The 27,223-nt window shown below is 33.4% G+C and overlaps 4 protein-coding genes across 5 annotated transcripts; 2 read left to right on the forward strand and 2 right to left on the reverse strand.

Annotated features, from left to right (window-relative positions):
• The first annotated feature begins 7,717 nt into the window (after positions 1 to 7,717).
• Positions 7,718 to 11,475, forward strand: LOC108481634 (MLO-like protein 14). The gene is made up of 15 exons (XM_017784744.2): positions 7,718 to 7,972; positions 8,077 to 8,134; positions 8,215 to 8,450; positions 8,521 to 8,637; positions 8,732 to 8,792; positions 8,929 to 9,023; positions 9,220 to 9,294; positions 9,402 to 9,487; positions 9,594 to 9,643; positions 9,896 to 9,936; positions 10,102 to 10,272; positions 10,387 to 10,422; positions 10,640 to 10,707; positions 10,793 to 10,853; positions 10,968 to 11,475. The coding sequence occupies exons 1-15, from the start codon at positions 7,718 to 7,720 to the stop codon at positions 11,262 to 11,264; spliced, it is 1,707 nt and encodes a 568-aa protein (XP_017640233.1). The 3' UTR covers positions 11,265 to 11,475.
• Positions 11,476 to 12,091: 616 nt separating this feature from the next.
• LOC108483470 (uncharacterized) lies at positions 12,092 to 13,424 on the reverse strand. Its single transcript, XM_017786890.2, has 3 exons — positions 13,215 to 13,424; positions 12,506 to 12,583; positions 12,092 to 12,364 (listed from the first exon to the last, which is right to left on the reverse strand). Exons 2-3 carry the CDS (start codon positions 12,579 to 12,581, stop codon positions 12,261 to 12,263), a joined length of 180 nt encoding a protein of 59 aa, XP_017642379.1. The 5' UTR covers positions 12,582 to 12,583; positions 13,215 to 13,424; the 3' UTR covers positions 12,092 to 12,260.
• LOC108483468 (putative nuclear RNA export factor SDE5) lies at positions 13,401 to 20,087 on the forward strand. Of its 2 annotated transcripts, none has more exons than XM_053030619.1 (16): positions 13,401 to 13,782; positions 14,408 to 14,507; positions 14,766 to 14,864; positions 15,123 to 15,222; positions 15,480 to 15,586; positions 15,894 to 16,480; positions 17,069 to 17,094; positions 17,315 to 17,392; positions 17,636 to 17,706; positions 17,847 to 18,100; positions 18,416 to 18,510; positions 18,733 to 18,789; positions 19,033 to 19,100; positions 19,187 to 19,290; positions 19,374 to 19,444; positions 19,720 to 20,087. In XM_053030619.1, exons 5-16 carry the CDS (start codon positions 15,561 to 15,563, stop codon positions 19,858 to 19,860), a joined length of 1,578 nt encoding a protein of 525 aa, XP_052886579.1. In that variant the 5' UTR covers positions 13,401 to 13,782; positions 14,408 to 14,507; positions 14,766 to 14,864; positions 15,123 to 15,222; positions 15,480 to 15,560; the 3' UTR covers positions 19,861 to 20,087. The 2 variants fall into 2 exon arrangements, with proteins under 2 accessions (XP_052886579.1, XP_052886578.1); XM_053030618.1 differs by having other exon boundaries at positions 13,401 to 13,557.
• Positions 20,088 to 20,159: 72 nt separating this feature from the next.
• On the reverse strand, positions 20,160 to 24,973 carry LOC108483467 (choline transporter protein 1). The gene is made up of 10 exons (XM_017786883.2): positions 24,572 to 24,973; positions 23,284 to 23,642; positions 23,033 to 23,178; positions 22,691 to 22,874; positions 22,486 to 22,559; positions 22,284 to 22,397; positions 21,772 to 22,128; positions 21,262 to 21,522; positions 20,709 to 20,936; positions 20,160 to 20,560 (listed from the first exon to the last, which is right to left on the reverse strand). Exons 1-10 carry the CDS (start codon positions 24,745 to 24,747, stop codon positions 20,378 to 20,380), a joined length of 2,082 nt encoding a protein of 693 aa, XP_017642372.1. The 5' UTR covers positions 24,748 to 24,973; the 3' UTR covers positions 20,160 to 20,377.
• Between the last annotated feature and the right edge of the window lie 2,250 nt (positions 24,974 to 27,223).

Here is a 27,223-nt window from a genome sequence, read left to right on the forward strand (position 1 = left end):
AAAATTTCATACAATTTATTAATTTAGATAATAAAAAATTCATTCCCTTCAATTTGGTCATTTTTGACATTTTTACAAAATTACCCCCTGAAGTTTTACTTTTATTCAATTTAGTCCTTAAGCCTAAAACATGCAAATTAGCCATGCTAGCTGGATATTCATATATATTTTCCTCCTCCTCCTCTTCATTCCACATCCTTAATGTATATAACACACTTGTAAGTAACATTATTTATAATCTTTATTATTTACTTTTATGAATATTCAAGCTGTCCATTTGTGTCATAGTCACTAAATTATTTATATCTGGATCTATATAACTCCAAATTAAGATCCGATAATTTCCCCTGAAACTAGACTTATATATCTTCTTACCATAAAATTTTCAAAATTTTTGGTTTATCCAATAAGTACATTTTATTCTTTAAATTTACCCCTGTTCTGCTGTCTAACAGTTCCGACTCTTCTTCACTAAAAATTAATTATATCATCGTACAAGATTCAAATGATGTTTTCGTTTGTTTCTATGGAAAATAGGCTCATTATGGATTCTAAACATATAAATTTAAGCCCCTAATCATTTTTCACCAATTTTTTTATGATTTTCCAAAGTCAAAATAGGGGGACCCGAAATCATTCTGACCTTGTCTCATAAAATTTATTATATCTCATGATTCACAATTCCATTGCTTACATCTTTTCTTTTATAAGAAACTAGACTCAATAAGCTTTAATTTCATATTTTATTCATCCTCTAATTCAATTTATAAAATTTTTGGTGATTTTTCAAAGTTACACTACTGCTGCTGTCCAAAACAGTTTTAGTGAAAAATGTTGATTTCCATTTTGCCCCAAATTTTATAGTTTATACAATTCAGTCCTTGCTCAATTAACCCCTCAATTGAGCTAATTTTTCTTAATTAATAATTTAGTCTATCATTTTAAACTTCTTCATAACCCCTAAAAATCAGAACTTTAGCATTAGACATTAATTCCAAACTCTTTCTTAATTAGGTCCTAAAATGAATTTCCATCAATTTTACTTGATAAAATCATCATATACCAAAATTAAAGCTTCAATTATATGATTATTCATCATATTATTTCAGCACTCATCCATAAAAACTTTAAAAATTAGCCATGGAATCAAAAACTAATGAAATAGTAAGTTGGACCCAATTGTAAAATTCCAAAAACATAGAAATTTCAAGGAGAAAGCAAGAATTAAATTTACATGAAGCTAGAGCATGAAAACCAGCTTGAACCCCCTTCCATGGCTGCTTTTCAGCTGATGAATATGAAGAGAAATGAAGAGAATTCTAGATATTCCAATTTAGTCTCATTTTTATTTAGCTAATTTTGGCAATTTTCCAATTTTGCCCTTATTTCACCCATTTCCTGATTTTTCTCAGCTATTGCCGCCCAAAATATCTCCTTTGGGCTTATTTTCACTTTAGGTCCTTCCTCATCTGACAATTGAGCTATTTAATCCTTTTAGCAACTTTTACACATTTTCCAATTTAATCCTTTTTATTTAATTGACCACCCAAACGTCAAAATTTTCTAACGAATTTTAATACTATCTTATTGGCATTCCATAAATATTTATAAAAATATTTATGGCTCAGTTTATAACATCGAGATCTCGATACCTCTTTTTCTCAATTTCTTGACCAAATAAATCTTTATAAAACACAATTTACTATTCCAAAAATCTTTTAAAAACTACATTTGGCTCGTAAATATTAAATAATATAATCTACGAGTTCATTTGTCGAATTTGATGGTCTCGAACCACTATTTTCGACATCGTTGAAATTCAGGCTATTACAGAAAAAATGAATTTAGGGCCTCCGTCTTAGGAAAACGAGTCCGTAAATATTTATTAAAAATATTTACGAAGTTATTTATGGGTTGAATTAGATTTTGATTAGATGAACTTAGTTTAATTAGAAGTAATTATTAAAAAGGACTAAATTGAATAGAGCGTAAAAAATAATTTTAAAATAGAGAAAAATGACAAGGGACGAAATTAGTATTTAAACCAAATTAGTGACATGTGTAAGATAAAGAATAAATAAATGTGTATTTAAATTATTAGTACAAATGTATGTTATATATATTTACTTATTTATTAAGTAAAAGATATTTACTTATTATTATTATTATTATTATTATTATTATTATTATTATTATTATTATTATTATTATATTTTATCTATTAATTGAGATAATAACAAAAGTATGGTGTGGGATTAATACATGTGTACATGTGTGTATGAATACACATGTAGTATTTTATTTGTATTAATTAGATATTTTATTAATTATTAATTTAGTAAATGATAATAATAATAAACAAATCATAAAAAAATAGAATAGAAAAGTTACAGAGAAAGTCACGGCGGGGAAAGAAAGAAGAAAAGAAGAGAAAAAGGAGAAATTAGGATTTGAAAGCTTAGAAGTTAAATTGGTAAGTCAATTAAGTCTATTTCTTTGTGATTTTGATGTTTTTGGAGTCTTAGAGTAAAGTACTCTTGAATTTGTGTGGAAATATTGAAATTTGATAGACTTTTGAGTAAGGTTTATGTTGAATAAATGATGAAATTATGGATCAAATTGATAGAATTGTTGATTAAAATTGATTAAAGGACTAATTTGTAAACTAGTCTATAAGTTTTGAATTTTAGGGTTAAATTAAGAAGAAATTCGAAATTATGGAAAAATGGTGAAAATTTGATAGTTATATTGAAGTTTTGATGGAAATTGAATAAGAAAATGATATGAATTGTAAAAAGGAAGAAAATGAAAATGGTTAGGATAAATTAGGGATTTAGGTAAAAGTTGCATGAAAGGTTATTATTTTATATAAAATATGTGTATTATTAATTAATTGTACTTATGCTAATTTTCGTAGCAAACAAGGAAACCGAGACGTCGAACATGAAGGGAAAAGAGAAAGTGATCAAGGAATAGCTCGAGAAAAAAAATATCGGTTTGTATTATCATAATTCAAGTTATTTCTTATTAAATGATTAATTTTAATATATGTGTATGGAATTTGAATGTGAGGTAAATATTGATATTTAAGTTGAATGTGAATTAGATTTATTTGATGAATAAATATATGTATGTGAAATTGAATTGTATGATTGAATTGAGTAATGTTGGTATGCATATGAATTTCAATTGAGAAATATGAGAGAAAATATGGTTAAAGTGCAATTGATGTGAATTGATTGAAATAGAGGAAGTAATCCGATACCCTATTAACTAGTTGGGCTTAGTGGATATAGTTGGCATGCCATAGGATTGGAAAGGCCCAGGAATACTTCGACTTAGTCGATGGGACACTTGGTGTGTCATTATTGCTTCGGATAGATTCGATGAGGCGTTGGTCGCCACTTTGCTTTGGCTTAGCCGATGAGACGTTGGTCGTCACTTATTTGCTTCGAACTATCCGATGAGGTGTTGGTCGCTATTCTGGTGTGTTTGGTTGGATCCGTGTATCCGCCAAAGTCCGAGTCATGTTAATAGGGGAAAATAAGTGAAATAATAAAATCAAATGAATTTGATTAATTGAGCTATTGAATGAAATGAGAAAGTGATATTGAAAGATGGAATGTGAGATGAAATTCGTAAAGAGATTGAAGGTATGAACCAAAGGTTCATGAGGTGTTCATATTTGAAATGTGAATTGAATAATTATATGTGGTTGAGAGATGAATCAAAGGTTCATGAGTTATTTGAAATCTCATTGATGATTTATAGGATCTATCATTGGAAATGATATAATGGAAATATGATAGTTTGGTATGAATTTATATATATGATTTGTATGTATGATTTGCTAATTTATGTATGTTTATGATATTTTATTGTTGTTATAATTTGAATTATGATAATACCATTGAGTATTTCAATACTCAATGCATCTGATTGTTTCCGTCTTGCAGTTAGGTAAAGTTGAAGTTCAATCAAGCATCCGAGTCAATCCTGACCTCAGCTTAATTTTGGTGATGCATCTATCTTTTAGAAATGTAGCATGTACTAGGTTTGGTGCTTGTTACTTGTAAATGTTTTATATTTTGAATGTAAATGTAGTGCATAATCCTTAAGAAGTAATAAAATGAAAGAATGAAAATTTGTTAAGTTTGAAAGGTTTGATGAATGTTATTTGATCAAGATTTATAAGTAAATGTTTTGAGCATGAATTAGGTGTGTTTAGTATGTGAAAATAGATTAAAAATGGTGAAAAATTAGGTTTTCACACGGCCTAGTCACATGGGCGTGTGCCCAGGCCGTGTGGCAAAGTCAGACTTGCCCACAGGTTAGTCCTACAGCCGTGTGAGTAAGTCAGATCTGCCCACGGGCTGGCCTCACGGCCATGGGAGTCCCACGGGCAAGCCACACGGGCATGTCCCAGGCCACAAGGGCGTGTGCCCCTATTTTCAAGGAAAAGTTTCCAAAGTTCCCGGTTTAATCCCAAAACACTTCCTAAGTATATTTTGGGCCTCGTAGGTCCATATTAGGGACTTAAAGGTGGAAGTTGAGAAGTTTTAAATTGAAATATAGATTTATGACTTGGTTTTGGTTGTTTATTAGTGTTTAATTTCGGTAATACCTCGTAACTCTATTCTGGCTACGTGTTGGGGTTAAGGGGTGTTACACTATCCATGGACTCTTTTGGTATTTTCAATAAATTAATTCCGATTATAATGGAATGCGTAGGTTATTTTGGCCATTGATTTTGTTGGGACTAGCCATTTGAATGATTTGTGTTGGTATATTTTGATGTATATATATAAGTGGTTTTATCATGTTTGAAGTGTGATTAATATGTGGTTTGAAAATGCATATATGAATTGGGTCAAATAGTTAAATTGAAATACTTGGTTGACATGTCTTTAAATTGTCATTTGAGGTACCTAAGGTACATTGGTTGTATGTGGTAATATGTCATGTTTGAGACATGATTTTGGCTTGTTTTGAATGTCTTGTTGTGGTTTGTAGATGTACAAAAATGTTGAGTTAGGTTGATGACAAATTCAGTGAGAAATGTGGCTTGAAAGATGACCAATTTTTATCTACACAGGCGTGTGTCTCAGCTGTGTGTTACACACGACCATGTGACACTGCTGTGTGTCCCCTGTATATTTTAATTTGCACAAGTAAGTATGCTCAAATTGCTTACACGGCCTAGCATACGGACGTATGGTTTGGCGGTGTGACCTAAGTCAGTATACTCACACAGCTTAGCACACAAGCGTGTGGTTTGGCCGTGTGTCCCAAGTCAGTATATTCACATGGGCTGGGACATGGCCGTGCGTCCCTATTATGAATGTCCACACGGTCTAAGACACGGGTGTGTCTCCTAACCGTGTGAGTCACACGGCTTGGCCACACAGCCGTGTATCCCTTGCAACTTTGAAAAATTTTAATATTTTCCGAAAAATTCTTTAAGTACCCAATTTAGTCTCGATTTGTTTCTAACACATATTTTAGGCCTCGAGGGCTCATATAAGGGCCAATATATATGATTTTGATTTATTTCTGATATGAATATAATATGATGTGAAATTTTTGTCTATTTGTTCTGTAAACTCTGGTAATGCTCTGTAACCCTGTTCTGGCGACAGATTCAGGTTAGGGGTGTTACACTTCAAAACTTTATGAAAGCCTTGTCAAATGAATGTAGTTATCATCGCTCATGACAATGACTCAAGTTAGGCCACTTTATAATCTACCTTTGGTCTAGATGGACAATTGTTATACCCTCATCCTAGACTTTTCTCGCTAGAACAATTGATAATTATAGAAACTTGATAGCGCACAACCTTGCAATGACTTCACCGGAAGAGCTCAGCCTCATTGCCTTGCCTAAAACATTACACTCAACGAGCTTACACAATTTAGAGATTGGCTCTAACATTATCCTAGGCTAACACACACCACCTTGTCACTACAATTTGAGAGAGGAAAACTTAATGGCTAAGACCCACACCAAGCCTCTATCCCCTTATAAATACCCCTTAAAAAGACCTATTCCTTATCTTGCCAACAATCAGTTCCACATATTTAAACCTCTAATCTTAGTAACTTCTACCCACTCATGCTATAAACCATAATAATCAATCATCTCCGGTTTGTGTTATAACCATCATTATATGGTTTATTAATAATGTATAAATTTAATATTAGAAAATTGTATAAATTTATATAAGATGATAACATCAAATTATTAAAAAATTTATAAAAATTAAAATAAATCGTATTAATAAAAATAATTCTACTTATTTGTACCTTTTAAAAACAAAGTAAAAAAAAATTATTAAAACCTAAAAACTTTTCTTATATTTTGTTTTACTTAGCAGCGGTGTCAGCTTCCTAGGTAGCTATCGTCCGCCTTTTTTCTCTCCCACCATCCATTACTTTCTTTATTCTTCTCATTCACTTCACATGGCTTCTCTATTTTTAATTGCAGATCTATTTTGTAAGTAGCTTTATTGTCTTCACAAGTTGTGATGGACCTAGAACTCTATCGGTTACTTGTAGTTTTTTCTTGGAAAGTAGATGGCTCTTCATTAGTTTCTTAATCTGTTTCTGTTTTGAGCGTATTTCAAAATAATAAATAATTTCACGAGTCAATTTAGACTCATGTTGTCTTAAGTTTTATATATATTTTTATTTTTTTTATTGTTTAATAAGTTTTCAGTTTTAAAAGTTTTCGTATTCTCTTGTAGCAAGTTTTTTTAATTTTGCTTATGCATGTAACTTTTGTTTTACAAGTGATTTTAGAGATATTTTTGTTATTGTCCTCTCTAGTTTGGTGAATGCTTAATTTTTTTGATGAATTTTGCTCGCCGCTTTGGACCATCCGTGCTAGTTTTCTTATCATATTAAGTGTTTGCAATCACTTTAACTCTATCTTGTATTTGAGTTGTGACAAAATCAATTGTCAACGTGTTATATTTTATTGATGCTAAGACTAAAACCTTTGTTATATTGATGGAGCTTATCTTTCATCGTCTACATCGAATCTTTATTATTTAATGAATTTACCTTTAAAAATAAATAAAGGAAAAAGAAACCATTAGAGAAAGGAGGTTGTAGAGGGAGGAAATGTTCCTACAAAAGTTGCAAAATTAAAGCTGAAAATTAGTTGTCAATGAAACTAATGTAAGCTACAAAATCACTGCAGAGAGAATGAAGCAAGCGAGATCTGTCTTGTTGTTGTTCCACGTGCATCAGCATTGTCATTTTCCACTCTTCCGTTAATTTGTTCTTTCCAAAACCTTTCTAAAAATTCCATTTTTACTTCCCAAGAAGCTAAGAGGCAATTTTTAATATAGAAAAGTTTTTTTTTTTTTTGCTAGAAAGGAGATCTGATATAACTGTAAACGTAGGTTCTTCCAGGTTCGGTTGCTTTGTCTGTTTCTTCCGTAAATTATCTATTTCCTTCTTTCCTTTTTTTTTGTTTGGTCGTGCAAAAATTGGACATTTAATACACAAAGAGAATACAGACTCCAGACAGAGAAGAAACTTTGAATATTTGAGAGGCCAAAAACTATTAAAAGTCTGTTAATTCTGTCTTTAAAGTTTTTGGCTTTCATGGTATCAGACTTTATTATCAGACTCAGAACTCAAACAAGCTTCCACCTTGATTGATGCTAAAACTTGGGTTTTTTCCCACACGTTTGAAAGCAGGGAAAATAAAATGAACTTGGGTACAGTACATTCTTCTTGTTTTAATCTGAAATATGAGAGGATTCAAATTGTTGAAGATTTGGAAATATTTTTTCTCTTTGTTCTTGAGGTTAAGCATCATAATTTGTTGATTTTTATGTTAGATGGGGAGAATGAGGAAGAAAGATCAGTGGCCATAACCCCAACATGGGCTCTTGCTACTGTGTTGTCAGTTTTTATTGCAGTTTCTTTGATTGTGGAGCGCTCTATTCACCAACTAACCAACGTCAGTTTCCCTGTTTTCAGCTTTTTTCAATCATGTTTGTGTAGCTTTTGTTTACAAACAAATTCATCAGACTCATCTTATGCACTTAATAATTTTTGTTGCAGTGGTTAAGGAGAACTGATAAAAAATCTCTGCTTGCAGCTTTGGAGAAGATGAAAGAAGGTATGGTGTGAAAATGTTATTTCCTGATTATGATTTTGAGTGCCATATTCATATTAACCATTAATTTTTTTTTCCTTCAGAGCTAATGATGCTCGGATTTATGTCGCTCCTTCTAACAGCAACCTCAAGGTCAATAGCTAATATTTGTATTCCATCAAAGTTCTATGATGATAGTTCCTTTGCACCATGCTCCTGGTCTGACATTGTTGAAGAAAATGAACATGATTCTTCCAAGGAGCTTCAGCTTTCGATTGCTTCCGCTTCTCGCTCATTTCCGAGGATTTTGAAAGGCATGAATAACATTTCCTGCAAAGAGGCATGTAAACTAATCCATATTTGCCCTTTGCATGTTTCTCTACACCATATTAAATTATTCTGTTCTGCAGGATCATGAACCATTTGTTTCGTATGAAGCTCTCGAGGGGTTGCATCGCTTCATCTTTTTAATGGCAATCACACATGTAGCTTACAGTTGCTTAACAATGTTACTTGCAATTGTGAAGGTTGGTCGTTTGTAAAACAACTCTACTTCTTATAAAAGCATTAACAGTTCTAAGTTGCTATTTTTTTCTCACATTTCGAATAACTATTTGGTAGATTCGTAGCTGGAGAGCATGGGAGAATGAAGCTCATAAGGACCAATTTGGTTTCTTAACTGGTAAATCCAAACAGTATATTTTCAGTAGGTTCAGATAATAGTTTGATGTTGCACAAAACCTGTGATCAAAGTTATGCAGACGATGTTTCAAAAAATTTCAAGATACTATATGACGATTATAGTTTATTTGTTGCAGGACAAGATAGACAGTCGTTAATGGAAAGACAAATGGCTTTCATCGTAAACCACAGAGCGAATCCCTTGACGCAAAATCGAGTTGTTATCTGGGTGGTAGGTACAGAACATTTCTTCTTGCTGCTGAAGTTGTCATTCTTACTCTTTGAATAAGCAGTTCCTTCAACTATGTGCTTTTTTTTTCTCTTAATGTAAGATCTTTGAAGGGCATTAATTGCTTTAAACAACTTCACTTACACTTGAGAATGATGAATTTTTTTCTGTTATAGATTCTTTATTTTTCTGCCTGCAGATATGTTTCTTTCGGCAATTTGGGTGTTCAGTCGTTCGTGCAGACTATTTGACGCTCCGCAAAGGGTTCATCATGGTACTTTTTAATTTAAATGGTGAAAATCTCTTGATGCCAAACATTCACAATGGAACGATAACAGCTTATGAATGTTTATGCCTTTGCTTTTTCCCTATTTATGGCAGAATCACAACTTGATGCTGAAGTATGATTTTCATAGCTATATGATTCGTTCTATGGAGGAAGAATTTCAAAAGATAGTTGGCGTTAGGCAAGTAATGTTTTCGTAGAAATGTTCTCTGATTATTTTCAGTCATATGATCAATGAAGCCTGTCATTGTTGGCTGCTAATGATCTGTTGGTTTAATTTCTTGCAGCTTTACGTTGTGGGGATTTGTTGTTATCTTCATACTATTCAATGTGAAAGGTATTGCACATTCCAAGATTGAGATCAAATCAATCATATTTGTGCTGCTTGGCTGTACTTTTATCAAGAGTAATAGATTTCTTGCCCCTCAAGTTAGCCATTTTTGCTGCTTGTTTAAGGCACAAAGGATTATGTAGGAATGACTGTTCTCATCATGTTGCCTGCCTGAACTTTCGAATGGTGCGCGTTAGTATTATAGGCTGTTCTGCCAATTCACATTCACGATTCCTTGGCTATTTTCCCTTTTTACAGGCTCTAATCTTTACTTCTGGATAGCTATCATTCCCATAACTGTAAGTCTTTCGCCCTTTTTCTCGTCTGGTATTTGTTTTGATTCCTTTGACTATAATTTTTATTGGTGCTTGCATACAACCCGGAAAATGAACGCTTGAAGGACAAACATAAGAGTTAATCTTTCATGTTATTCTGATATCGCATGTTTGTAACTTCGTATGCAGTTTGTTCTTCTCGTGGGAGCAAAGTTGCAGAATGTCATGGCAACCTTGACACTGGAGAGTGCTGGGATAACGGGCTATTTTACTGGAACAAAGCTGACGCCTCGGGATGAACTTTTCTGGTTTAAGAAGCCAGAATGGTTGTTGTCCCTTATCCATTTCATTTTATTCCAGGTTTGTTGTTTAAAGCAATGCAGTCAATATACACATTTCAGACACCATTTGCCTGCCTAGTTATTACACTTACTGTTTCGTCGAACTAATGTTTTTGTTGTCATTTCTCTGCAGAATGCATTCGAACTGGCTTCATTTTTCTGGGTCTGGGTACTTTCTCTTCCCCGACTGGACTGATATCTAATAATACTGTTGAGGCTGATAGAATGTACCATTCTCCATTGCTTTCTGTAATTTCACATGGTAAAAAGGCCTTCAAAATAGAACCATGAATTATAAACATAAGAATCAAAATCTGATATGATAGGTAAGGATATATAGGATAGGATCTTGGCACTGTAATTACAGTCTGTTGATATGTTTGCAGTGGGAGTTTGGCTATAATTCATGCTTAATCAGCAACCATACGCTTGTTTTCATACGAGTTATTATGGGGTATGAATATGTTTTTGCTAGTCTTGGTTTCATAGTAAAAATTTCATCTATTTTCTGTCCTTAAATTACCGTCCGTATCTTGTAGGTTTATTGCGCAGTTTATATGTAGCTACATCACTTTGCCACTCTATGCTCTGGTCACTCAGGTATTATAATTGTTCATTTACATGATCAAACTTCAGCCATGAGTTATAACATTTTCCAGTGATTTAGCTGCTTCTTTTTTGTGCGTTTAATGCCAATAGCAACTCTCCTTTCAGATGGGAACAAACTTTAAGGCGGCCCTACTTCCGCAGGGGATAAGGAACACAATTCATGGATGGGGTAAGGAGGCAAGGAGGAGGAGAAGGAGAAGGCTAGCGCGTTTCACTGATAGGTCAACCATAGATACAGAAACATGCTCAATCATAATGACAGATACAAACACAATAACATCAGTCGAGGAAGATTACCACCATTTGATTGATACGCATGAACCCCGCAATAGTACATTCAATGACATAGAGTTGCAACCAATAGCTAAGGTTAAATCCAGACGCACCATTGGCAGTTTCTAATCAAACTCTGAGTCGGTTTTGTAGACCTCTTCTTAGACTGCCTACGACTGTTTCCCATTTGACTATCTCTAGATTTCAGAAGGATGACTTACAAAGATCATCTATGTGACTGTGTCTGTTATAAGAGAATGACACAATAGCACAGTAATTGTCTAATAATAACTGTAGGTACAACAAAGTGAAATATTAATAATATTTAGGCTTTGCATAACTGAATGCATGAGGAAATCATATGCGAAGTGCTTGAATTATATTCCTTATAAGCTCACGGTTTTCTTTGGATTCCCCTCTGGTTCTTCCTCACCAAAGAAACGAGATTCATAGGTTCACAGATTCACAGATTCTAACATGTAGGTAGTAGCACGAATTGTAAACAAAGAAAAGGAGTTCATGAAGTTTATTACAATTGATTCTCCTAATATGTGGTTGTTAATTGCATAAATCTTATATTTGCATGAGCTTGCATTGTATTTTCTTACATTCCAAACATATGAAAATGGTAAATAGTAAATATATTAAACTCTCCTAGGAGGAAGACAACGTCATCCATGGAGGACTGCAGGACACAGTTCTGGCATTTACTAATGGTTTGAGGCTGTGGCTAAGAACAAGCTCAAATGAATACAGACAGTGAGATAGGATCATCTCAAAAGATACTGGTTTTTATTTTCATTGCCACATTACGAGTTTGCATTCTTTGAGAGTTTCTAACAATTCTATGCAATACCAAGATGCAAAAGATCGATAGCCCAATAAAGGGGGCAGGTGATCATTTATTTTTTGTTCTCAAAGCGGAACATTCATCATCAGTCTTAGATATTCATCCATTGAAACTCAACAACAAACAAATTATTACCATTTACCATAGGTGAAAAAAAATCTTTGCAACCCACACATCAGACTTCCAGACAAAAGGTAAGAACAAAAGGAAGTGTTGGGGAAGCTCATTAACAAGTTTGTTATAAGTAACCTATGAACATTTAAACATGTCAATGTTCAAACTCGCTCACCACTACCTTCCGATTCCACGGCCTTTAAACTTTCTGCCATCATTTGATCTCTGTTCTGTTTTTGTCTTTCTACAGCAACCATATACAGGGCTACACAAGAACTAATTGTGAATTACCAGCAAGAACAAGGAAACAAGATGAAGTTTACAATTCAAGAGTGAAAATAATTCAACAAAAAAGTGATTCACCAATCATATAACTCTTTTCATGCAAAAGGTCAAGATGACATACCGACTGCACTTCCAATTGCACACCCCCAGAGAATCCTCATAGACCATTTATCTCCGATAACTCCTCGGGTTCCCATAGCTGCAAAAACCAATTAAACAAATTATCATAACATCAATCTAGATACAAAGAGAATCATTGCTGACAAGTCCAACACACAGTCAAGATTCAGAATGTTAAATTCTTCACATAGTCTCTCTTTCTACCAAATTCATATGCTACCATTATGCAATCCAAGAAAATCAACAACTCCTTATAAGCTCCTATTTGAGTGATGAGGCATCTGAAAATAGGTCTTCCTACATCAGTGTAAGTAGGGACGCCAATTATGATATACCTAGGCCTTTCATTTATCTTAAAGAACCCATTAAATCGGGTATAATCCTGAAAAACTTAAGAAGTTGAATATAATCGAATCCAACACACACCCGAATCCGAATGAACAAGGGTACAAGTAGCACGCTAATGCATTTGACACGAGGCCTTTTAATTGTCATTGTGCAATAAGAAGGATGTTAACTGACAAAGATTGTAAGCTTAGAAACCATTTAGTAAAATCAAACACTTTCAAGCTGCAGTTTCTAATAAGAAATCAATCAGAACCTAAGTCCTAAAAACAATGGAAATAAACTAAAAAAAAAAAAAAGCTTCCAAAAACCAAACCCTGAAAAAAATGTCAATTACCGTAAATAAAAAAGGGAAAAAAGATTACCTTTGAAGAAGCTAAGCTGAAAACTGAAAGCTATTTCACACTTTTTTCTTGGTAAAAGTCGTAGAATTTTTGCTTTTGGGTGTTTTAGGGTTTTACAGTGGCAAGCAGTAAGGAGAACTGGCTAAAAAAGGGGTTTAAAGCGAGTGCTGCCCATGCTCTTCAACATCGCGTGGAAAATCTTTACCTCTCATCCAAAAAAATGACAATTGGCAACGTTTGCATTTTTCTATGGATTTATTTATTTAATGACGTCAGTAATTATATAAATACGCCCTCAAAATTTTCCCATTTTTATTTGAAAAGAAAATAGCTTTACAAGAAAAGAGGCGAAATTTACTTTCAAGTAAGCCAATGCCTCTCTCAATCCCTCCGCCCCCCTCATGCATTCACTTAATCTTCAGTGTTAATCTCTTAATCTTTCATTATAACTTAAAATGTTGATAAAGTAACTGCTTTACCACAATGATCAACCTAATTTCCTCTTTGTTTCCTATTATTGTTAGTTTTGAGTTTTGATTATATGTTTTGTTTCTGAGAAACCGGTGGACAATGAATAGCCAATAAAAAGGTGATCTTTTTGTTTTTGTTTTTGTTCATTTGAGTGTGGATTTGTTGGTCATTCCTATTTGTTGTATATTCTTCTGTTTGGTTATTGAGAAAGTGGAAAGAAAACATAAAAGAGAAAGAAAAGTAATCTCATTGCTTTCTTTTTTTGTGTTGTACTGTTTTTATCAGTATTCTGTACAATAAAGATGTTTTATTATCAAATAAAGCACATTTCTTTTTTAAAATTACCATAGCTTTTAATTTACATGTAAAAGATTTGCTGTTTAGTTGAGAAATTAGAGGTAAAGGTATAAAATTGTGGAACACATCATAATGAAACTTACAGATATGGCTAAGTTTGGCATTTTCATTTGCCATTGCAATTAAACATGGTTTGGCATTGCTTTTAGTTCCCGTTCAGAGCTTACAATCACAATAGTTCCCTGTTCAGAGCTTACAATCAAAATCACATTTGCCACTGGAAATAATGTTCCGAAACCATTGTTGGTTATTTCTTGATTACTAGTTGGTTGATATTTGAATGTTGTCTTTTGAATCTCTCTTGGTAGGGACATAGATCAATTAGTCATCAAGAAAATTTGTTATGCTGTTGATATAATTTGTAACATAGTTACCTGATTTGCTAGACTGTCTTTCAAACTGCACCCACGGTCATGGGTCCCCGATTGTTGTTCTTCTGTGATGCGGAATGTGAACTTAGATGAACTGCCGTTTTGACTTCATAAGGTAAAAGTTGTATGTTATTGCAATTAAACATGGTTTGGCATTTGCTTTTAGTTCCCTGTTCAGAGCTTACAATCACAATCACATTTGCCACTGGAAATAATGTTCCGAAATCATTGTTGGTTATTTCGTGATTACTAGTTGGTTGATATTTGAATGTTGTCATTTGAATCGCTCTTGATCGGGACATAGATCAATTAGTCATCAAGAAAATTGTTATGCTGTTGATATAATTTGTAACATAGTTATCTGATTTGCTAGACTATCTTTCAAACTGCACTCTGGTCATGGGTCCCCGATTGTTGTCCTTATGAGATGCGGAATGTGAACTGAGATGAACTGCCGTTTCGACCTCATGAGGTAAAAGTTGTATGTTATTGCAATTAAACATGGTTTGGTATTTGCTTTTAGTTCCCTGTTCAGAGCTTGCAATCACAATCACATTTGCCACTGGAAATAATGTTCCGAAACCATAGTTGGTTATTTCTTGATTACTAGTTGGTTGATATTTGAATGTTGTCTTTTGAATCTCTCTTGATAGGGACATAGACCAATTAGTCATCAAGAAAATTGTTATGCTGTTGATATAATTTGTAACATCGTTACCTGATTTGCTAGCCTGTCTTTCAAACTGCACTCATGGTCATGGGTCCCCGATTGTTGCTCTTATGTGATGCGGAATGTAAACTGAGATGAACTGCCGTTTCGACCTCATAAGGTAAAAGTTGTATGTTATTGCAATTAAACATGGTTTGGCATTGCTTTTAGTTCCCTGTTCAGTGCTTACAATCACAATCACATTTGCCACTGGAAATAATGTTCTGAAATCATTGTTGGTTATTTCTTGATTACTAGTTGGTTGATATTTGAATGTTTTCATTTGAATCTCTCTTGAAAGGGACATAGATCAATCAGTCATCAAGAAAATTGTTATGCTGTTGATATAATTTGTAACATAGTTACCTGATTTGCTAGACTGTCTTTCAAACTGCACTCGTGGTCATGGGTCATGGGTCCCCGATTGTTGTTCTTATGTGATGCGGAATGTGAACTGAGATGAACTGCCGTTTCGACCTCATAAGGTAAAAGTTGTATGTTATATCATTTCTTTTTAATGATTTCAATACAATAGAACAAAATGGGCAGTAAAGGAAAGAAATAGTTGGTTCAAAACCTGAAAAGGAATTGCAAATCTGGCATGGATATCATCGCTTTTATTAATTTTAGGTTTTCGGCTAAATTAGCTGTTTTTTGCTTGTTTTTTTGAGTATTTATTTCTCAACCATTTAACATGCTTTGTTTATAATACACCATTGTATTTGTCTTCCTTCTAAGTCCTGTGTGTTTATCAAAACTTTTATATTGTTTTTCCTTTTCCCCTATTTTCAGAATGAAAGGAGTTGTAATCTCTTCAAATCCCAATGAAGCGGCTCTCAAAGAGCTGCTTGATGCCTTTGGTTCGAAGTTTTCTCTCGAGGAAATAGCTACTGCCTATTACGAGGCAAAAGGGAATGTCAGCATTACTGCCGATATTCTATATGCAAGAAATAATGGAAGGACTTCGAAAGAAGCAGTTGATACTTATGAAAATAAGTCCGCTGCTGCAAATACAACATCCATGAAATTGTTGTCTGGATGGGAAAGTGAAACTACAGCGTCTCCAAAATATACATCTTCCAATCTCAACAGTGAAGCATTAAAGTCAAAAAGAGGTTCTGTATCAATGGGCAGTGTTTCCAGTCTGATAGGGAAAAACTATGTTAAACCAAGGCCATCAAGAATGGACTCCCTCAATACTACCAAACCAGTGAAAATTGATTCAAAGGAATTCCCGGCATCTTTGATATGGAATGAAGAAGCTCCATCATGCAGGACAACTAGGAACAACACCAAAAATGGTGATCTAGAGAAATTTCTGTTTGAGATGCTAGGAGATGGATTTCAACTCGACAAGTCCGTAATTCAAGAAGTACTTGGTAAATCTACTACCTTCCTTTAGTCCTTGAGTTGTTTACTTCTCTTATAATGCAAATTGCTATCTTATTTTTAACTGGAGGCATAAGTTTAAGTGTGACCATATCGGACTTTATTAAGACTTTGCTATCTTACCATTGCTTTGACATTATAAGTGGATTGAATGTAGGCAGAGGACAGTATCTGAATTGAATTTCTTTAGTCCCAAGTTTTTTTTTTTCTCATCATCATTTATGTGATACTAAGTTTTTGTTATTTGGCATGAGTTTTCTTCTTCATTCTTTATATGTTTATATATCAGTGGCTTGTTCCTTTTATTACATTGATTATGGAGTTTATCCTAGGCCTTTTCTACCTCTTTTGGTTTCTTTATCTTTGCTATCTCTTGATCCCTGGTCTTGACTTTTTTAGTTTTCCTCCTTGGAACTGGTAATTTTTGAAGCTTCAAAAATAAAGAAGTCAATTTATGATAAAATTTTCTCTTTAGTTAGATACATGAGATTGTAACTACTATATACTTTGTTTTTGCTTATTGTTGCTACCATTTGAGTTCATAATATGTTTAATCCTGCCATTCATTTGATTTGCAGATTGTTGTGGATTTGATGTGGACAAGGTGAAGTGCTTATACCCTTTGAGTTCTGCATTTTCCTTTTTATCCCAAGAGACCAGATTTTGTGACTCTCAATGTCTTTTGAAGAAAGAAAAAAAAACATTAACTGTTTCCCTTATTCGGCCTATATGTTGCATTCATTTTAATTTCTTCTTGTTGATAAATAACTAATTTGTCATCCTAACCTTGGTCGATGATATTAATTTGCTTATTGATCATATAGAGCATGGACAAACTGCTTGACATGTCAGCTTCAACTCTAGAGAAATCTGATGATGTTATTGGTATAGCTGCTGAAAAGGTGAGGCCGAGTTTAGCCCATTTCAATACCTAATTCTTTTATGGTATCTAGTAGAAATTAATATCAACTTCTGAAATTCAGAAGATTCTTGCTGGTTCTTTTTACAATCGAATTGCACAAATGTTTATATTTCAGGTTTTGTGTGTCACGTATCATATTAAGCCCTCCAGTTTAGAGGAATTATTACCTGTTGGCAAGTTACATGTTTTTGAGCTCATCCTTTCACTATAATTCTTTCTACAGATCACAGGGTCTTGTTTGGACCAAACCTTTTTAATCCGAGAAAAACTGCAATCCAAAGATTTTTCTCAAGGGTGTGTTTTTCCAATTTCATTTTGTTTTGTTGAATTGTTGAATTTCATAATTTTCTGGAGCAAAGATGTTCATTGGGAAGTTGCCATAAGTTGTTTCTTATTTTTAATTGGGCCACTATTATTCTTAGCACCCTTTGCAGTGAAGAAGCTACACATATGATAAGAAATTCTAAAAGATCTCCAAGAGGAAACCAAGATAAAGCCGCGCTGGAGAAAGAAATCTTGCAAACCTTGTTCACTGTCCCTGAAAGATCAGGGGAAGCAACAAAAAGAAACAATGCAGTTAGGGAGGTAAGGAGATCAAAGGCACTTGGTGAATTGGTGACCGAACCTCTCAAGGACACAGACATCAGTTTTCCAACTGTAGTAGAAATGCTGAAAGTTCCGAAAGATGGTAAAGAGTTCTATCTATGCTTTTTGTATTGCGATAGAATAGTTACTCTTATACTTTAAGAAGATATGTGACATCACATCAATCCATTGAACCTCGGAGCCTAATTTTTATTCATATAAACAGACCTGTGGGCCAATTCATTATACCTTAACAGCCTACAGTTACTCTTATACTTTAAGATGATATGTGATATCACATCAATCCATTGAACCTCGGAGCCTAATTTTTATATAGTATGATTTTATGTCATCTCTGTTATTCCTATGACAACTTTTTTGATTAGCATAACCTTTTTGTGCTTGGTTTCTTCTGCAGTGGAAGATAGGCCTCATGACAATGAGAATACTTATGATTCCTTACGTCAAGCTGTGAAGGAGTATTGGCTGACTATGAAAGAATACTATAAATCTGTAAGTTGTTTAATCTGCAAAAGTTTTGGAAGATAGACTCTTATGAATATTTTTCTACAAACTTTTGATAGAACTAAGTTTAGTAAAGCAAGTCTGAGGCCATCTCATAAGTTTTGGAAGTTCTTAATCTTTTACAAAATCCGAAGAAGTGCTGATGCTTCTATAGGATGATTTTTAAATTGAAATGTGTGATTAGTGCTAACAATCTTGGTTAACTTTCAGGCTGCTGAAGCATATACTAACGGTGATAAGGCACGAGCAACCGAACTCATGGAGATAGTATGATTCTGATCTTTGCCTCTCTTTAGAATTTTCCTTTTCTAATATCAGTCTTTTACACTCTATCAACTGAAAAAAAAGTGGTTTAATAAGATTAAAACTATGCATGTCTGAAATACAAACTCCTTTCAGATAATTGAGCCAAATCCGCTTAGTATCCAACTGGAAAAGCTTTTAGAGTAGTATTATATTCTTCAGTAGATGTAATTCTTGATAAATTTATTTCTTTTGGTGAATGTCTAGGGTCACTTTTTTAACAAAAGGGCCCGAGAGGCAGATGAAAAATCGTCTGCAAAGATGCTTGAATCCAGGTTGGTGCATGCTGAAGTTCCTTTTTCTATTCCCTAATATCGCTGTCTGTTGCTTCAGAAAATTGCATCACAAGTTTTGAATTCAGTTGCAGTGATGAAGAAATTATGTCTCTTGACTTGCGTGACTTCGAACCGAAGGAAGCTCTTAGTCTTCTCCGAACCCACTTATCATCTATTTCTGGCATCCCTAGTAGGTTACCACTCTCTTCTATTCTTTAGTCTTTGTATTTTACAAGTAAACTGCCATAACTTCTTACTTACTCATCCTGCCAGCTTTTAAGTATCTAAGGATTATAGTGGGAACCATTGAAGAAGATACTGAAAAGGGAGCTCGAAAACGACTGGTATGATTGTTTTTTTTTTAAAAGAAAATTTTTATTTATTGAAGTTAAAAGATATTTAAATACAAAACACCATTACAAAGTTCACCTAAGGTAAAATCACCAACTCCATATGAGCTTGAACACAAAACAAACATCCCAAGCCTTATGCACTTGGAAGTTCAAACTTCTGTTTGATCTCATTGATATTGCAAATGAGCTTTGATTTATCACTATTTTGTGTATACATATTTACATTATGAGATAAGAAACTAGCACCAAAAAATATTCTTTTGCAGATAATGAGACAGCTGGAGAAGGAATCCATTAAATGGACAGAGGAAGAGAATGGCCGGATAATATTGATTCAAGTTGATATAATCAACCCGAAGAACCTGAGTTTCGCAAAGAAGAATCAGACAAATCTGGGATCCTCCTAAACAAAAAGTTCAAATCATTTCAAGCTTTTAGCAACACAGGGCAAAACTACAGCAGTAACCAATGAAGAAGATTGAACACCTGAAGAAACATAAAGACAAAAACTTGCCATTGGTTTTTTTTTGTTTTTATTTAAATTCCATATAAAATTGACATTTTTGAACTTTTATAATGTTCTTGTTCCTTTTGTCGTGAGCATGATGATAAAATAACAATGTTTTCATGTTAATTCAAGGTGATTCTTTATGTGCTTACTATTTTCATTAACACCTCTTCCACGTAACAAAACTAAACAATGATGTATCCACTAGTGATGTATCCATTAGTGATGTATCCACTGTCCAATTGTTGGTTTTACACAAATATACTACATATATTTCGCATACAAAAACCTTCCTTATGGTCATGGCCGTTAAATATATACAAGGATTGATATGAAAATGGGAACGAGAATGTAGGAACCCATATTATAATAAGGATTCAAGAATTCTGTGAGAAAAATTATAGTCCATAAGATCATTAAGTAAGTCTCTGCATGTCATTTTGTTCATTGAGAGTTTCCATGAGCAGGAGAGGTGCAAATTGGGCCGTCCCTTCGTGCTCCTCTGAGTCCTGGCAGAAGGAAAGTATTAGGGTATCAATCGACATCTCCACCACGGCAAAGAAAAGAGTTGCAACTACATAACCAAGAGTCCAGCAAACCTGCCAAAAATAATACATAATGTAAGCAGCAATTCTCATCATTAATGATTAGAGAGCTTAACATGTTTGCTAGCTTGTGGTGCACGCATGTATAAAAGTCAATCTCTCACCTATGAAACGAATTACAATAAGAAAGTGGATAACATACCAGCACAGGAAGCAATGGGGAGGATAATTTGTTATGACCAGAACTATACTTGTGGGTATCCAACACAAGGAAACCAAAGACAGCGCTCGAGAGGCTGACAAACAACTTTCCAAGAAACAGGATAACATCTCCAATCACATTCACCCTCACTAATCTAAGGATATTATTCATGATCAATTCTGTTGCAATTGCAGAAGATCTACAGAAGCTTTTCCCTGTTATTGCGATCTACAAAAATAATAAATTCATATTTAAGATAAAATTCAGAATCGGCAGACAACAAAAAAAAAAATTGTACCAACAGCAACCAGATGATATGTCCTATTAGAAAGTCTTCAATGTGTTAAAAAGAAAAACGAGAGCGAAACATTTGCAGTTAAGAACAAAAGTGTACGGATGATAGATCTACTATGTAAGTTAATGTTGGAGCATAGCCAAGATCCTTTGTTGCTCCGACTATTTATATTTCTTAAAAGTACCCATTTCCATACAAAGAAAAATCTACAGGCTTTTGGATAATATATGAACATTTTTAGTTTTTCTCGAAAATTACCATTATATAAGCATTTCGATTCACTGATTTGATTGTCCACTCAACACATCTTAAGCATCCCTGTGAAGTATGATATACCATCTTTCCAAACCAGCTATCAGGTGTAGTTTCAGCAACTTTTAGTTTCCGACGAAATGACTCAAGAATGAAACGAATTGATTCCACGAAGGATACAATCAACGAGCCAAGGGCCACAGATCCAAGGCTGTATCTTATAAGCCGCTTCATAGAGTCAAAAACAGGAAGAACTGGGACCTCCGACTGCAAGAGCGAACCACAAAAATAATCAGTGAAAGAATAAATTTCTTCAAAAGGAAAGAAAAAAGGAGAGAAATTCTTAATGTAATGTGCAAACTTACAAACATATTCTTTATATCACTACTAAATTACTAACAAATAGATACAAAGTAATTGATATGTTACTTCAAAATATGGTAAAAGTTAGTTGTTTGGTTCCCCATGGAAACAGCATGTACACCTCACAAATTATGCTATGATTTAGTAGCTTACCGATGTTTCACCACGTGTCCAATAGTAAGAGGCAACAGAACCAGCAATCACGGTGGAAGAACACGCGATAAAAAACTTTGTAGCCCAGTAACAACCAAACAGGTGGAAGAAGATGGAAACAGCAATATGAGGGGTGTAACGGACGCTATAACCACAACAATGATCACAGTTCACCTTTTCCGACAGAAGATCGTAAGCACAGCAGTTGGTATTACAATTATTCTGGACGACCTGACCCGAACTGAACAGATGGAGGGCAGCTGATATCCAGACCATGTAAAAAATTGCTAGAATTGAATATGGTATGACTGGAAAAATTATCAGTGCTTGGACTTCACCTATGACCTTTGCAGCAACCTGTGTACAGTCAGAAACATAATACCACTTTTTAGCTCCTTTGATTTTTTTATGAAAATAAAATTAAAAATGGAAGTCTTAAATGACAATTCTAGGCAGCACTAGCTGATGCTAAAGCAAATCATCTTAAGTGATTGAATCATTTGCATACTTGCCTTTAGCACTGATGTTCCCATTAGGATACGGCGAACAATTGCTATTGATGTCAGGATGGAAAGAACCATAATGAATGTCATAAGAATCGCAGCAGCACGTAGATGGTTTAGTTCCTGAAAGAAACAAAAGTTTAGCATGTAACAAAAACCAATATACCATTATAACAAAAGCGTTCTGATCAAGACAAAAGCAATAACCCACCCGTCCAAAAACATGTATGTATGGATCATGATCACCAATGATAGGGGAGATGGCATCATTCCCAATCCATCCAGCTAAAAGCAAGAAGAAAAAGACAAATTTAGCATCATATTGAAAATAGCAGTTATCCTTCCATTCGAGATACATACACAAAATATATGGCATACAGTGAAGAAGACAGAGAGGTAAGAGGTATATTTCGAACCTTTTAAGTAGTAAAACACTGTAACCGTTATTATGAGAATGTTAAAGAAGGCAACTGTGATCCAAGGCATTGCAGCAACAAAATAGCGAATCATTAACAGCCATACAACTGAAAGAAATAGTGGCAATAGCCCACCACAAACTATCAATACAGGCCATGCCTTTCCGATATCAGCCATGTAACGCTGCAAATTCATGAGATTAACTTTAAGTTCTGGACATGTATATTAATATTTCACAAAGCTGAAAATGACACTTTCTAAAAGGCATGAAGTTGATATAGGCAACATAATCAAGAGACATCCTATATAAGAAAAATTGTATTGCAGGAAAGGCGCTCAACCTTTAAGACAGATGACCGAGAATTGATAAAACTGTGAATGGATTTATCTACTATGATATCTTCTTTGATATCCACTCCACCCATCTGTTTCCAGTGCCGCAAAGATGCATTTGAAGCACGAGCAATATATTGGCAACTCCAGTAAACTGAAAAAGCATGCATAATAATTCATGAGATGGTAAAAGAAAATGTACACATGCTTTGGGAAAATAAATATTAAACTATAAAACAAGTAGTTCCAGTTTATCTACCATTCACACTTGGAAATATAACCGGGTAACATGGACCCTGAAGTTGGAGAGAAGCATTTTTCATTTCCGATGTAAGAATTTCATAATAATCATAATTTCTATCGATCCAGTCATCCATTGAGAGGTGCATATCCCCCTCTGGATAATCACAGACCCAACTTAGTGAATCTTCTAATGGAGTAGGGCAATCCAACAAGCATATACTCCGAGCATTAGACAATTTGAATTGGCTATCCTTCACACCACTTTGATAAACCTGATTTGGATTCAACCAATACTTGAGTTCCAGCTGATGAAGGCCAGGATGAGCATGCTTGTCACCACATACATTCCCTTTGTAGTCCAGCCCGTATGTAAGCCTGATATTGCCATCCAACATAGAAAAAGTAGAATGAAAACAAAGTAAGAAAGCAGAGCAGGTAAAACTGAATTAAGCTACAATACATAAAGGCAAACAGCAACATTTTGATTGATGCCCCAAAGAAATGGAAAGAGCTGATTTTTATTAGTTGATGATTGGCACCTGGCAAGCATAACCTCTATAAGAACGAAGAATGCACTAATACCCACCCGAAAGAAGTTGTAGTAATCTAGAAAGGCCATTACATACTAGGAATACCAATGACACTACCGCAGTTATCATCACTCCAAACAAAAGCTATAAACATACAACAAGAATCAGTGACCTGTAGTAAAGATCTACGACGTAATCAAAAACTATCCAGACAAAATTCAAGTCTAGTTTTTACTTGTGCCTGACTTCGAATGTCATCATATTTCACAAAATACCAGTCCCTTAAAATCTTAGTGGAAATTGGGAATAATTCCAATAATAAGACAATCAGCCAACCCTGCTTCTAGCAAATGAAAACACTTCATATTTTGTTCTGACTTCTAATCTAATTGGGAAAGCAAATCCCAACCATGTGCCAGGCAGCCAGCCATTTTTCTATTATTTTCCCCAATTTTCTTGGCAACCAAATAACATGAGAAACAAGAAAAAAAAAACGAAATGAAAATGCAGTAATTTTTACAAAGTAACAACAACTACAATAAGATAACAAGTGAAAATACATAATAAGCAAGATATGTTGCTTAACAATAAATAAATAGATAAAGAGACTCATTGGAGCTATTACTGTAAATAAATAAATAAAACATACCATAAAAGGATCCCAAAACATACGATGCGTACCAAAACAAAAGGTACCCATTTTGGGATTCAACAAGAACTAAAAGTGTGTAAATCTTAATAAAAGGAAACCAAAAGACAACCGAAGTTAAATACCTTAATGGGTTTCCTTGGTTAAATCCAAAGCTAGAGTTAACGATCATAGCAACCCAAAATGCTATAAAAATGACAAGAAATGCAACATCTCTGCATTTCCTGTTGTGTCTAATGATCCCTCCATCTTCTGTAGTGATGGGATACCTTTCTAGCACTGCCCCTAAAGGACCCCTCATTCTTTTCTTCTTAGAATTTAAACAACAGTTCTAGAGAGACTGAGAGAAAGAGAAAAGGGAGGGCTTTTGGGGGGAACTGGAGTGGAGTAGAAGCTTAGAAAGTGTTAAAGTAGGAGGGGAACAAAGGGTTTTAGATTTAGAATAAAGGTTGTGTATTTTTGGGTTTTCATTTCTTACATTAAGACAACGGTCTATCTTAAGAAATCTGTGTCAGGTTGGCTTAGATTTTGGACGGTTCTGTTTGGTAGCTTGGCTTGGAAAGCGATTGTTTAGCTTACTGTAATCTAACATGTTTGATTAATAATTTATTTTTTAAGATTATATATAAAAAGAAAACCTCTTACAATTCTTTTTACTCAAGCAAAAATCCAAATTCTATGAGATTGTCTAGAGTCAATACAAGCTATATAGGGTAATTTTGCAAAGGTCTTAAATTTTATATTGGTCAGGATTTAAGAAAATTCAAGATTTATTAGTTAAAGTTGTGTATTGATCGACTCGTTACGTTTTTAGATAAGAAAACATAAAGATAAATAATTTAACTAAAATGGTAGTTGATAACAAAGGAAGCCTTCAGCCATTTAAACCGCCCTATGAAAATTTGGACATATCTTTAAATAATTTTTGTAATACTTTTTTACAAAATAAATCCAATTTATATTTATATCTAAAACCTTAATAAACACTATTATGAAATACAAGTAATCTTCACTATAACAATTTATTTGTTAGTAAAAATTCTAATAAGAGATTTAAATCATATTTAAAATTTTAAATATATTAATAATATTAATTAGTGAGATTTAAATCGAATTTTAATAAAATTTACAAAATATAATTTCATTTATTAAAGATTATTTTTATTCACTCAATAAAACCAATTTTATTAAAATTTAAGGAAAAAATTATTATAGAAAATTAATTTGGTAAATAATGTATAAATGAAAAGTAAAAGTAAAAATAAAACATAAAAATTGATTTTACAATAAATTTAATTATTATAATGAAATTATACTAAATTTTTACACACATATTATAGGTGAAAATATAATTAAAATCATAATTATAAAAATAATCAATGATTAAAATATTAATAAAATTATAAAATTTTTATAAATAAAATTTTTGTAGACTCGTGACACTAATTTAATTAGATATGTTATATAATAGTACAGAGTATAAAATTTAGAATAAAAATATAGTGGCTAAAAGTTTATAAAAATTGATGTGTTAAAATATCATATAAAAAACAAAGATAATGTGGTAAAATAATAATGATTAAAAAACCTAAGCAGAAAGAGTGAAGTTTGTAAGATGAGCCGTTTAGCAGCCAAACAGCAGAGACAGCAGTCAATCATAAAACAAGGCATTATGTTTTATATAATATTAAATAAATGGAGACTTAGCGCCGCTTATATTGAAAATGATATTAATATCAGTGCCCTGTTTCCTTTTTTGTCTTACGCTAAACTCTATTCTCCAAGACCGTTGATCTTCTTGAAAAAAGTGTTTTTGGTTGACCATTGCAAGATCTCACGGTGGGGATTTAAATAATATGATGTAAGCATTGATCGGATTCCTACCCTACAGTCGCAACAATTGATCCATTACAAGCAAAGAAACTTAGCATTGCATAGTGCTTCGTAGAATTGTACGTGGTCCCCGGGGTTTGTGTCATAACAAAATTTTAGATTCGATTGGTGGGTTGGGCCTAATAAATGGTATAAATTTTTGTTTTAAATTTAATTTGGATAAAAATATTAAAATTAGATTCAATTAGTTGGTATTAATTTTTATATTTTTATATTAAAAATAAAAATTAAAAAATATAATATATCAAAAATATTAAAATAAATATTTCTTAATAAATTAAAAATAAATTTAAAAAGTTTTATACTTAAATAACACTGGTATAACTTAACAAACAAATGTCTCTAAAATAGAAGTAAAATTAACAATAAAACAATAGTTATACAATAACAACAAAATGGTAACAACACAAATGACAGCAAAATAATAGGAAAACAACAACAAAACAGTGAAGAAACAATAATTTTTTTTTTGTAAATTCAGGCCGAGCCCAGGCCAAAAAAACATTACTTCAGGCTTAACCCATCTTCTAAATAGATCTTATTTTTCTACTCAAACCAATTTTTCGAACATATATTTTTACTTAAACCTTCTGCAAGAAAGGTGTAATGATCTGGGCACTGTCTCGAAGAGAAGTTCAGTGAAATAGATATAACTATGAAGACGTGGACTACCTGCATCTAAACAGAAAGACTCTATGAAGCTTCATTGTCCCTTGAGATTAGCTTTAGGATTTTCCTACACAGCTTAGGTGGAAAGCGAAGAAGGTCTCCTTCTGGGAGGCCTGAGCCATCAGTGAGATATTATTCTGAAATAGCTAGAATTCTAATATTATATTAGGACCTATAGACTTATTTTTCCAACCGCCTTTGAACTGAACTGATTC

Source organism: Gossypium arboreum, chromosome 1 (assembly GCF_025698485.1).
Source record: "Gossypium arboreum isolate Shixiya-1 chromosome 1, ASM2569848v2, whole genome shotgun sequence".
NCBI lineage: Eukaryota > Viridiplantae > Streptophyta > Magnoliopsida > Malvales > Malvaceae > Gossypium > Gossypium arboreum.